Source organism: Liolophura sinensis, chromosome 9 (assembly GCF_032854445.1).
Source record: "Liolophura sinensis isolate JHLJ2023 chromosome 9, CUHK_Ljap_v2, whole genome shotgun sequence".
NCBI classification, from domain to species: Eukaryota; Metazoa; Mollusca; class Polyplacophora; order Chitonida; family Chitonidae; genus Liolophura; species Liolophura sinensis.
In genome coordinates this window covers 32,677,615-32,691,066 of record NC_088303.1, presented here as the reverse complement: position 1 = coordinate 32,691,066, position 13,452 = coordinate 32,677,615, and the positions used below count along the sequence as shown (strand labels likewise).

General features: G+C 38.9%; 1 protein-coding gene across 2 annotated transcripts in view; it reads right to left on the bottom strand.

Moving 5' to 3' along the window:
- Window positions 1-13,419, bottom strand: part of LOC135474808 (NEDD8-activating enzyme E1 regulatory subunit-like) — a 31,908-nt gene extending 18,489 nt beyond the window's left edge. For both annotated transcript variants that reach the window (XM_064754405.1, XM_064754406.1), the window contains exons 1-12: window positions 13,287-13,419; window positions 11,906-12,009; window positions 11,115-11,175; window positions 10,429-10,459; window positions 10,004-10,075; window positions 8,374-8,453; window positions 7,311-7,420; window positions 6,414-6,523; window positions 4,683-4,745; window positions 3,577-3,732; window positions 1,639-1,698; window positions 527-587 (exon numbers count right to left, since the gene is read on the bottom strand). In XM_064754405.1, the coding sequence (XP_064610475.1) occupies window positions 527-587; window positions 1,639-1,698; window positions 3,577-3,732; window positions 4,683-4,745; window positions 6,414-6,523; window positions 7,311-7,420; window positions 8,374-8,453; window positions 10,004-10,075; window positions 10,429-10,459; window positions 11,115-11,175; window positions 11,906-12,009; window positions 13,287-13,360 (982 nt within the window). In that variant the 5' untranslated portion in view covers window positions 13,361-13,419. The remainder of the gene's footprint in view (window positions 1-526; window positions 588-1,638; window positions 1,699-3,576; window positions 3,733-4,682; window positions 4,746-6,413; window positions 6,524-7,310; window positions 7,421-8,373; window positions 8,454-10,003; window positions 10,076-10,428; window positions 10,460-11,114; window positions 11,176-11,905; window positions 12,010-13,286) is intronic.
- Between the last annotated feature and the right edge of the window lie 33 nt (window positions 13,420-13,452).

Below are 13,452 nucleotides of genomic sequence, written 5' to 3'. Positions count from 1 at the left end.
AGACGGTACATCTGAAACAGGCAGTCTCAATCAATAAGTATTTGAAATCAATATTTAAGTTACAGGCATTCATTACACAGTGAAATGCAACATGATCAGAACCATGACTGATTTACTACCTTTATTGATACTGTACCTGCAAGGTCACACCTGTGCAAATAGATATTTACATACACGCGTCGGCTGACATGAACACAGGCCTTCACAATAATTTGGACGCCATGCCACATGTTGATCTAAAACTAGATCACTGATGTTGTGACATGCTTGCACCTGGTCTACATGTACATCTGTGAAAGATCCCGCCCCACGATCACAAAGCAATCTTAGACTAAAGTCAAAATTTCATATTACCTTAAAATTGTTGTTTCTCACGTAACAAGGTCAAAATATTGGTTGACAACGTAAATTCTGGGTAAGTTACTGTAGAACAAATTTTAGCTAAAATGACAGAAAGGAATACACCAAGTTTAATATTTTTACATAAGTCTAAGATCGCTTCAAGGTCCTGAGGCCAAATGTCTACCTTGTCCTTCATTTTCTGTGAAATCCTTGAGAGCCTTAACCAGTATCCAGAACGGTTTACTCTGAAATGTCAAAATATGACAGGGCATTAATGTACATATACATCTGTTCTTTGATGAACTTTTACCTGGGATACCATATGTAACAGGGGTATACAGTGTACCAGCTGCTTTTCGTAAACCTCCTGTACGGCTCTGAACAAATTCCAATGCATCACTTTCTGATTGAAAACATAGTATTCTTTACATTTGTGTACAGAGAAGAATATTCAAAATCTGAAGAAAAGAACATATTTATAACATTTATTTGGAAGGAAATGTTCCTCTAGAGTAGTATATGCAATCTCAACAAGATCTGATGCAATTTGGTTGCATTTTACATTTTTCTACAGAGAAGAAAATTCAAAATCTGAACAAAGATGACATTTATAACATTCACTTGGAATGAAATGTTCCCCAGAGAAGTAGGCCTATATGCAATCTGGCTGCCAGTCTTTTAAATGTCGCTAGGCAATTCATATCACTGTATTATAATTCTACAAATATGACACAAACTTGTTCTTTTGGCTAAAAACTGTACCTTTAAGTTCTGTCAGTTGTCTCAGAGGTAATTTATGCTTAACCAAAAAATGTGCAAGGACTGCACGTGAAGTATGATACATAAAATCTGAAATTAATTTCCCACTCTGTAAAAGCGGTCATAGAGAAAAGTACCGAACACTTATATTAACCACACACTTACATACTGTTTTAATAGCGTTTTTCCATGCCAGCATGCCACAAGTGACCCAGGAGCCTCCCATCCATGCTGCTGTTATGAGTTCAAGTCCAGCTCATGCTGGCTTCCTCTTTTGCCCTTCAAGGGAAGATCAGGCAGAAACCTGCAAATGGTCGTGGCTTTCCTCTGGGCTCTGCCCAATTTCCCTGCACCATAATGGTGGTATAAGTTGAAATATTCGTGAGTAGGGCTTAAAACACCAGTCAAATAAACAAATAAATAGCTTTTTGCATTGGTTTCATGGATAGAGTTTAATTCAGTCAAAATGACAGTATTGAATATTTTTCATGACAATCTACTAACATTCACTGTAGATATTAACATGTGTCAAATTACCTCAGAGTGCAGGTTGTTACAAGATTCATGCTCAAGCAGTTTCTTAACTTCTGGTGGAATCTGAAAAACACAAACCAAAAACAAGGTTTAGGGCATAATCTGGTGGTATCAGAAAAACACAAACCAAAATGAGGGTTAGGGACAATCTGGTGGTATCTGAAAAACACAAAACTAAAAATGAGGGTGAAGGGATAATCTGGTGGTATCTGAAAAACACAAGCAAAAAACGAGGGTTAGGGGATAAACTCGTGGTATCTGAAAAACACAAACTAAAAGTGAGGGTAAAGGGATAATCTGGTGGTATCTGAAAAACACAAGCAAAAAACGAGGGTTAGGGGATAAACTCGTGGTACCTGAAAAAACACAAGCAAAAACAACAGTTATGGACAGTCTGGTGGTATCTGGAAAACACAAACGAAAAGAAGATTAGTGGATAATCTGGTGGTATGTGGAGAACACAAACCAAAAACGAGGGTTAGGGACAATCTGGTAGTATCTGAAAAACACAAACAAAAAACAAGGGTTAGAGATAATCTGGTGGTATCTGGAAAACACAAACAAAAAAACAAGGGTTAGAGATAATCTGGTGGTATCTGGAAAACACAAACCAAAAACGAAGGTTAGGGGATAATCTGGTGGTATCTGGAAAACACAAACCAAAAACGAGGGTTAGGGACAATCTGGTAGTATCTGAAAAACACAAACAAAAAAACAAGGGTTAGAGATAATCTGGTGGTATCTGGAAAACACAAACAAAAAAACAAGGGTTAGAGATAATCTGGTGGTATCTGGAAAACACAAACCAAAAACGAAGGTTAGGGGATAATCTGGTGGTATCTGGAAAACACAAACCAAAAACAAGGGTTACAGACAATCTGGTGGTATCTGGAATACACAAACGAAAAAAGAAGATTAGTGGATAATCTGGTAGTATCTGGACAACACAAACCAAAAACGAAGGTTAGGGGATAATCTGGTGGTATGTGGAGAACACAAACGAAAAACGAGGGTTACAGACAATCTGGTGGTATCTGGAAAACACAAACGAAAAACGAGGGTAAGAGGATAATCTGGTGGTATCTGGAAAAACACAAACGAAAAAGAAGATTAGTGGATAATCTGGTGGTATGTGGAGCACACAAACCAAAAACGAGGGTTATGGACAATCTGGTAGTATCTGAAAAACACAAAAAACAAGGGTTAGGGATAATCTGGTGGTATCTGGAAAACACAAACCAAAAGCAAGGGTTACGGACATTCTGGTGGTATCTGGAAAACACATGAAAAACGAGGATTAGTGGATAATCTGGTAGTATCTGGAGAACACAAACCAACAAAAAGGGTTAAGGGATAATCTGGTGGTATCTGGAAAACAACCACCAAAAGGGTCTTGAGGAGAATCTGGTGGTATCAGACAAGGTTTATGCATGAACCACAGCCACATCCTGTACTAAGCATTCTCAACAAAGTCACACAGTGCAACAAGAATATCAGTAACCAAACTCCTGATCCCTATAGAATGCTTTAATTCTCCGTCTTCTGAACCCAAATTTCTCTCAGATATAATTATAAGCTATTCATGAATCTTTTAAAAATTACCTGCAATATAAAGTTTCATTTGTTACTTCAGATGCTGGAAGTGTCAGTTTTCCCAGTATAAATGTCCAATTCATAAAATGTGCATTCACAGATTGGCGTACAAATAAAACATTAGATAAAGTTCTTTATTTCCTTAATAATAAAACAAAACTAAAATCTTAAGAATTGATTGTAATAGTTTTTAGGGTTATTGGGTGTATGGACAAAAAAACAAACCCTGTGCTGCTGTAGTTTTTACAGTGACTGCTAGGAGAATTCATAGTTTGCACAGCAGGTTTATTGTTCATATCCCCAACAGCCCTCACAATGGTAACAGTGTATCCTCGTTTGACTTCTCACCTGTGTGTGAACCAGGGCAGAATTCAGGTGTAGAATAGCCTCCTCAAAGTTCTCCTCATCCTCGGGAACACCCTCCTCATTTTTATGAATACCTTTCCGTATCTCTTCCTTCAACTCCCTTTTCTGGGCATAGTTTTGGGGCGGTAACCCTTGATGCTGATCAGTGAAACCAGGTATATGAAGTTACAATGAAATGGAGATGATATGGCTTGAACAAGGACAGCAGAAATATTGTGCCCACCAACGACATACATGTACACTATACCACTCTATCAGTCCAGAGGTAAACAGAAAAGAGGCAACTGAAGAAATGAGTCTTCATAAAAATGATTGTGCAACCATTAATAAATTCACAATCTTTTTGGGTAATAGCCATTTTCGAGTACATGTGAGAGCTGTATGTAAAATTTCTGGTTTTTAAGTTTCTTTAGGCCAATCACATTACCCCATACTTGTATGAAGGTTCAATTCTGCTGTTCCCTGTTTTGAGAAAGTGGGCTCAAACCACTTGCTTTTCCTTAAGCATTTGAGGCCTTTGGCCAGAGAGCAATAACTCACTAGATAAACATTTGTCCAAATATGTTTCCAATACTTGATGCTTGGAAATGTGTTGACCTTGCTGGTGTTATGCATGTACAGTTGTTTGGAATGGCAATCATCATCCTTATTTTAAACACAAAACATTTATAAAGGCATAGCTGCAACTACCCTACCTGACCTAAAATTTTGCCCACAAAAGGGCATTTTTAGAGGTGAATAAATGTCATAAAAAATTATTTTTGGTGCAGAAATTTACAATTTCCCAGTACGATGTTCCAAGCAAACCTCAAAACACCTTTCTAAAAAGTACAGAACTCTCAGAATAAGGAAAAAATGGGCAAGTTAGTCATGGGCCAAATTTCTGGCCATTTATCCTTTCCTTTTCCTTTATGAAGGTTTGAGAGCAGATTGAAAATTGAATTTAAGTTTTTACATATCACTGATAAATTGTTTCTACAATATTACAAATCAAGTATAAATTTACATCATCATCAGGGAATACTTCAATGTTTACTGAACTTCCTTTAACGTATAAACTTGGTACCTGAATTATTAAAATATCTCACCTGAGCTTTCCACTGCTGGAGATACTTGTAGATTAATACTAACCAGGGCGTGTGACTGTGTTCCTACAATTGTGATAACACTTACTAACTTATTTTATTCACCAATGGTAATGACACCAGTCATGCCAGGGATCATTTATTTTTTGATGAGCATCCAGGAATCCAATTTATAAAAATATCTCTTGAACTACTGTTACGAGAATCTATATGAATTCCTGTAAAAAAAAAAAACACAGTAAAAAAAACAAAAAAAATTATTTAAATGTTAAGCAAACTGCATACATGTCTGAAGAATCAAGTATCATACACTTCATATCTGATAAATTAATTGCCATGAAAAAAAGAGATTAAAGATTAATCTGAATATAGAGGAATCTAAAATCAGACTCCCCCCCCCCCCCCACCATTGACTCTCAAGAAACAAAGATACAGACATCCCTTCAGATTCTGGCAAAATATGACCCAAAATAAGGCTTGGACACCATACTTTACTTTTACAATGAGGGTGTATATTGAAGGTGTACATTAAGGGTGGAAGAAACAGGAGTGAGCAGAGTAAAGTGAAGAATATTCCCATGTTTGATGTAAGAGTTCATGTGTGACAAGCCTACCAGCTGAGAATTTGAGAACTCTGGGTTTGGAGTCCACGCTTCTACCACAATACTAATGAGAAATTCTATTCAGCCCGAGGGATGATAGCGCTTCTATATCACCCTGTTACATTCACGCCCAGTCTTCCTAGTTACATCCTTGTGACTTCCCAGGAAAGGAGAGTCGAACACACACACACACACAAGGTCCACCAAAGCATCACCACCTGCTATACAAACCACCCAGCAACCCAGTGTGACGGGGCTAACCAGCTGGGGGTTTGAGCCAGCGACCTCTGGGTTAGAAATCCACACTTCCACTATTAGACTAAAGGAAATTCCCTCCAGCCCGCAGGTAGATAGCACTTATATATCTACCTAGTGCAGTACTAGGAATACCTAGTCCAGCATCATATTCATGGGAAGCAAGTAAACTCAAATGAACTCTTTATAAGGCAACACGAATGGTGATACATGTAAAGAGGATCTGCTTTATTTGATCGGTGTTTTACGCCATACTCAGGAATATTTCACACAAAGGGCTGTGGCCAGCATTATGCTGGGAGGAAACCGGGCAGTGCCCGGGGGAAACCCACCATCGTCCACGGGCTGCTGCCAGACCCATTTAAGAGGAGGCAGAGGAATCATTCCCTTTTCACGGTATGAATTGCAGAAGCACCTTGTGTGCCCTTGCCACATTTAAGCACTGTAATAACACATGAATATGCAGATCAAACACTGCCCAGCTTGGATTGTTGTTGATTGGCTGCGCTCAGGAAGTTTTCCCTTTAATATTCAACAGCGGGACGGAGAATAGCGGAATGCGGGGAGTAAAACACCAACCTCTGTTCGGCACTTAATAAACATTTACTTAATGCCAGAGTATAAAGAAAGAGCACGACCCCAAGGTCAAGGACCTGATAGTCGCAGTGAGCCCGTGCTTCTAACTGAGCCAGCAAGGGCCCACAAACTCATCCACATGTTTTTCATGTATCTTCTAACATAGTGTATGTACTCTCCCCTGAAAACATGAGTATGGCCTATAAAACATGTACAATGTATAAAGGTCACGCCGCTATTTGCAGTAAGACTGTTAGTTGTGTTGTGGTTCACATGTGCATCAAACATGTCAGACATTCACCTTCTTTGTCATACTGTCCAGATCAAGTGAGTCACAGAACTGTTCAAGGTCATGGAAGGGCTGATCTAGACGCAAGTCCTCAAGAGCATTATCTGGGTGAGACTCCACCACTGCAACAATAACAGACAGCCACATGACTTTTTAAATCTTTAGGACATCTGGTCCGTTCCTTTTAGCCAATGTATGTAATTGTAACAGGAATACATGGTTTCTTTTTTCTCACATGGTTAGTCCATTTACTGGACATATACAAATATGTATCTCTAATTTTTGAAAAAAACTGAGAGAGAAATGTAAATTCTGACTTTCTGCACTACTGACATCTGTGAGTCACAGTCCTGAAAGTTGGAAGAATTACAGAAAATCTTTCTATTCCTAGTGACATCTTCCTATAATAGAGTTATCCAAACAGACTGATCTACATGGAACTTATTCTGTACATAGGATCCTGTCACTGACCCTAATACATGGGACTGGTTGCAAATAAAAAAAAATATTTACATGTAACTTAAATACAAAATATTCAGTATGTCATATGTCCATGGTGCCCAGATTCTTGAACCTTGTCACATATGAAAGAACAACTTTCAGTTCAATTTATGCACATTTTTACTTTTATTTTGGAGACAAACCTATATTGGTTGGATTGGCCAGTTTTAGGGCTTTGGAAAAAGCATAATTTTGCCAGTCAATGTAAAATAATGTCTTCAAAATACCTTAGACACCTTGCAAACATGTGAAAAGGTTGAAGAATTACAGTAGCCTATTTTGGCAATATGAACACAATGTCTAAGGCAAACTTCATAAAGCTACATGAAAGATTACCTCTATTAATGCTTTGATAACCTAAATTTTCAGAACAAAAACCTTTGAAGTTTTTTGAACAATAAACAATACCTGTGTGATCTTTGATAGCAAGTCTCATATAGCCTAGAAACCCATAGGAGCGACAGACGAGGAGCGGTACTTCATCCTTCCAGAGCACCGCAGACAACTGTAACAGAACTCTGTAACAAGAGTAGCAAATGTTACACACACTACAACAAACACAGACAGTTTATACAACAGTGCACTGTAAAAGAGCTGTACATCTCCATTTCATACTAGTGTTTTGGGGACATGACACAGACATAATGATTTTACATATAGACTTGGGTGTTTGTTTCATTTTAACCAATTTGATATATTTACTTATTTGATTGGCGTTTTACGCCATGCTCAAGAATATTTTACTTATACGACGGCAGCTGATATTATGGTGGGAGGAAACCGGGCACAGCCGAGGGAATATTGCAGGTTGCTGGCAGACCTTCCCATGTTCTGCCGGAGAGGAAGCCAACATAAGCTGGACTTGAACTCACAGCGACCTCATTGGTGAGAGGCTCCTGGGTCATTACGCTGTGATAGCGTGCTAACCAACTGAGCCATGGAGGCCCCTTTAGCCAATATGACTTTCTTAATCCTAGTTGACTGTGTAGACTTTGCTTAGATTCTACATGGCCGATTTTATATTTGAATTATCCTACAGCATCAATGGCAAGGATGCTCTCATCAATTTTTTGTTGGTTCATATCATAAAATCCAATTCTTTAAACACCCCTATATACATTCTGCTAAAATACATACATGTACAGTATCTATATACAAATCTCCAGACTACATATTTCACAAGACATGAATTGGTTTTCGACTTTTAGCTGGTTTTAATGATCTAAGTCTATTTAATAAGACTCCTGCTTTAAAAATATTCTCACCACATTATGGCTGCAATATCACCAAAGCAATGTTAAGGAATAACCATTCATTCATTCTTTCTACCTTGTTTAACAAACACTGTTAAAAATTTAATATTTCTACAATATTCAATATTTCTACACTAAACTTATTCTGATTCTAGCTTTCCACTTTTCTGTTTCTACACGGAACCCATTGTCCAAATCTGACAATGGCAGACACTTACTTTTCACAAAGGTTTGTTGCTATTACCATGCTGAAAGAGCTGAAGAAGCTGGGGTCAGTGGCCAACAAGACATCAGCAGACTGAAACAGAAACCATATCTCTCTCTCTAATATGACAAAACATAAGAAGCGTAAAAATCCCAATAAAAAAGCTGGCTGTCACAAGTATGCGGGATAGTAAAAATATAAGTGTAAAACCTCAACCTGTGAATTGGTGAGCCAATATAAATTGTTGTTTCAGGGCCAGAACAAATCCCTTTTCCAATGACGGATTAGTATATAGAAATCTTACAAATGATATAATTGTGGACTGTCTGTTTCCCTGTTTAGAACATATTTACATGATTGGAAAGCCTTCAAAAAAAACATGACAAATCATAAAATTTTCAAGATTGGACAACCTAAAATTGGCGGATTTTCAGTTTTATTTCATTTTTGGATAGTAGCGTCATTTTTTTTATAGTTTTAGTTAGCCCATAAAACACAAAATAAAATTGGTGTCCTCAAAAAACTATAACAGTCAAAACCTACAAAAATTCTCTGCATGCCATAGCCTGTGCTTAAGACCTCAGTGACCAGTGCTCAGATTAATAATAACTATATTGAACAAAAATACAATCGCAACACTTTTGTTTTTGCAATATTTCACAAGATAATGCTGAGAATTTTGTCAATATAGTACTGAGGGATAGCCAAGAGCAAACCCCTTTACCAGTGTACATTCCAGTCTCCAAAACCAAAGTGTTGTCGACTTCAAGCCTATTGACCATATTGACTCCTCAGACTGGTGTGGCCTTATCTGCAGTATTCAATGATCTGTAAGGTCTTCCCTAGCACTCCTTATCCTCAGGTGTACAAAAGTCCACTTGTACTGTACAAGTTCTATCAAAAGGCACGATGCCACAGTTCCACACAGTGCCATTGGTAGCATTAGAGTTGTTGTAACGTTAATGTGTCAATGATTAGCCGTCTCAGAAAATGTCATGAAGAAATTGGCACGACCTCTAATCGCCCGTATGCCAGCAGACCGCGTTGAACGACCTCAATCAAGACTGTGATATTCGCCTCCTCCGCAACCGTTTCAGGCCAGCCACTGCCACAACATATGAAACAGTTGGGCTCCGTAATTACCTGATGCAGAGTCTTTCTACAGGCCGAAAATAATGAAGTGCTCGACTGGGATCGGCCTATGGGATGTCCTCAACCGGCGCGTTCATCAACGGTTTCCAGTTTCGGGTAACACAGCAGGGTTGTGTTTGGCCCTCACACGGAAGTGGGAAAACATTCCGCAAGTCACCATTTACCATTTCATCAGGTCTGTGTAGCAGTCCAGCAGGCTAACGGCGGACATACTCTTTAATGAAGAGTGGAATTTCCCAGAGAGACCCCACCCTTGTTTCCTACCCTACTTCAGGGTTGCCATCTGTTGCATGTCTGCATCAGTTATGGAAATGTATTGTTAAGTGTCCATCTTATGGCCCCCTGAAAGTACTGACAGGAATTTAATAACACAGTTAATTCTATCAAAATATTGGGTGTTCCGTTTATAGTTTTGTTCAGTATACTTTTATGCTGGCTTTTAAACAATGCGAATGTACTCAGGTATAAGTTTAAATTGGGCAGGCGGTTACCTCTTCCACGGAATGGCCATCCACATCTTCGTTCAGCTCCGCCAGGTACTCTGTGGCCACCTGAGCCCTTGACTATATCCAGACATAGAGAACAGACAACATGAACAATGACTGGTTGTTATACAAGTGCTGTGCATCAAAATGCGTTCAATTCAGAAACTGTCTAATATTCAGATATATGAACGGAGTGAGCACTGTTAACAGCTCCAGTCTGATATGATCTGGCAGTTTCTATATTAGCTATACCAGCATGCACTGTCAGCAGTTGTATTATTGCAGATGTGCAATAAAGATAGGAGAGTTATGTGTAAAGAAGTTCTATCTATACATATATACAGTGAAACAGCATTAAGACATTATGCATTTACTCTTATGAGCAAAATTTTATACAATACCATAATAATTATGTATTATTTTATACGCACCTTTCCTATGGAGTTCTTGCACAGAAAAAAACTGGAAAACAGACAGAATAACTATCATAAGAAATTATGCAGTTGTTAAAAATATACACACTTAATAATTTGAACTGTAATATTTTATTGTGTACTAGCTCCCAAAACATGCATTTCATGAAGGGAAGTCAATTCATCACATTTGGACGAATTCCTCTTCTTTGCATAAGTAATGACTTACAAATGTACACAAAATGTGCTCAGGTGGATGCTTGCGGGAGCAAGGTTTATAACGCCAACTAAAGCTGTAGCAGTTCTTTAAATCAGTAGTTATGCCAAAAAGACTTAGAAAGACAAAACAAAGATTTTTTTTTTTTTTTTGATTGGTGTTTTACGCCGTACTCAAGAATATTTCACTTATACGACGGTGGCCAGCATTATGGTGGGTGGAAACCGGGCAGAGCCCGGCGGAAACCCACGACCATCCGCAGGTTGCTGGCAGACCTTCCCACGTACGGCCGGAGAGGAAGCCAGCATGAGCTGGTCTTGAACTCACAGCGACCGCATTGGTGAGAGGCTTCTGGGTCACTACGCTGCGCTAGCGCGCTAACCGACTGAGCCACGGAGGCCCCACAAAACAAAGAGAAATTTTCATTTCAGAACACAGGCGTAAAAAAAATGTATGCTAAGACGTTAAAAGTATGAGATGCACTCACTTGTTACCGATATCCTCTCCGGTTACTTTCCCGCCATCCACAATTGTAAAGGAACCAATACCTGAGCAAAAAGTCAAATCAATGTCAAATCAGTACTTGACTGATAAAAGACAGTTAGAGCCTTCGAGGATGAATTTGTGCACATGAATTTCTATGAAGTTTGGAATGTAGGATCTTAAATGTATATCTTAGTGTGTAAATGTAGTTAGAGGGCCAAAAGAACAAAATACTTATTTTTATCAGATCCCTTTATTGGTGTTAAAAGACAAGGAAAACACTAAAATGAAGTATATATCAGATGAGTCAGACTAGTTAAATGGTTATAAAAAAATCAGATTCTGTGATGGTCTGTAGTGACATGCATACTTTTTGCTTGAAATAGTTTGTCTTACGGTCCAATCAGTGAACACATTCATAGCTGTGCATGCATATGCATTTAGAATTATGAAATCTTGCAGTTTACATGTGTAAAGTGGCAAAAACTTTATGTGACGTCATTGGTCCCAATATCGTCAGAAAAGGCTACAATAGAATACCATAAAATTTAAATATACTTTACTCGGTTGAAAGAAATTTTCTCCAAAAATAAATCCACCTTGTTTTGTGGACAACGTTTACTGGTCTTTTATTTGACGTGTACTTCATGTTAGTGTGTTCTTTGCCTTTAAAGGCGCTAGTCTTTGCAAATTATACACTTGCTTGGCAAATAGAGTAGTCTATATGCATGCTAGAGAAAATATTAGCCTGAAAATGTGCCCAATTCACCAAACTTCAACACCAAAATATAGTACCTGGCAGTATAAGATTCTTCAGAACTTCTGTGCCAACAGCTGTGGCATTAATTAGACAAACTTTGGCTGATTCCAATGATGCCTGGCCATGATCACCCCACAAACTGCAACAGAGAGAGCAATGTATTTAGTTATTACTTTGATTGCTTCTTTATGTTTAACTCATTTAGTTATACCACCGCTGCCAGCACTGTGGTGGAAAGAAACCAAGCTAAACCCAACGACAGGTTGCCGACAGACCTTCCCACTCACAACCTTAGGGGAAGCCAACATGAGTTAGACTTGAACTCACACTGGTGAAAGGCTCCTGAGTCACTGTGCCGCACTTGTACCCTAACCATTATGCCATAGAAGCGTTGAAAGAAATATACATGCAGGACACATGTATAAAGATGAGATAGGAGTGTACAAAATAAAATCAATGATGTAGGCTTAACAGGTAAGGGAGTAGGGTTTTTGTTTCGGCACTGTGCAATCTTCTTTGTTCAAGATTGCTATGATGTTGGCTTTGGCAAAGATTTAGTACACTTGCTTTGGCAACCTGTCAAGATGTGCAAGCCAAAAACTCTCAGACAAATACATCTCCACAGAAATAACTTTGCATATAATTTTCCGTTGCTCCTTAACTTTTCATGTGTAAATTTATAACAATGATCTGACCGGCCCCGATAATAAAGTTGGTAGGGCGCCCTCTTTGGGTGCTGTTGATCCAAGGGTCAATCCAGGGTCGAGTCACACCTAAGACCTTAAAAGAGGAAGTTGTAGCTTCCTCGCTTGGCGTTCAGCATTAAGGGGTAGTGCAATGAGTGGTTGACCCACATCAGTATAATGGCTCAGGCAGGGCAGCTTACTTGCCTTCAGTGAGGCGTCTCAGGGAAGCAGCACTAGATAAAACAGCGGTGGAAATCCGTCTTCCAAAACGGAGACACAATATACGTACATGCACTCTAGGACTCCTTCGTCGTAATATGACTGAAAACTTGTTGAGTACGACGTTGAACCCCAAGCATGCCGCACGCACGCACGCACGCACGCACACATACACGCGCACTCCTATTCTAATTGGGTATTTCCCTTGCTGAGCTGTGATTTCACTTGTTCACAGTTTAAATGAGTGCGGGAATTTTAAAGTTGAGATTGTCGTCACGAGGTCCAGTGACATAAATTCACTGAAGAACCAGTTTCTCACAATGACCAACTGAGAAGACACTCACTCACTATCAAAAAGGTCAAGTAACATATAGGTCAGCTGGCTTGAGACAGTGTGACGCATTATTCGGTGTCCAGTTTTCATGTATATTTATTCACGTCGGTGCCAGGATTCTATATTCAAGAGGCAAGGTGGAGCCCAGAAAAGACATATATTTGAGGCTGTACTTACCGAAGTTGTCGATCATACTTGTGTGACTTGTCGATCGCACTTTTCCCCTTTCCGTGTAGAACAGTTGTAGCCATTTCGTCATGAAAAACTTCACTTGCTATGAAGAAATGTACGACATCTTCCTCTGCAACTGGTACCTTTACCACAAAGGATTGTTTGTTTCGAA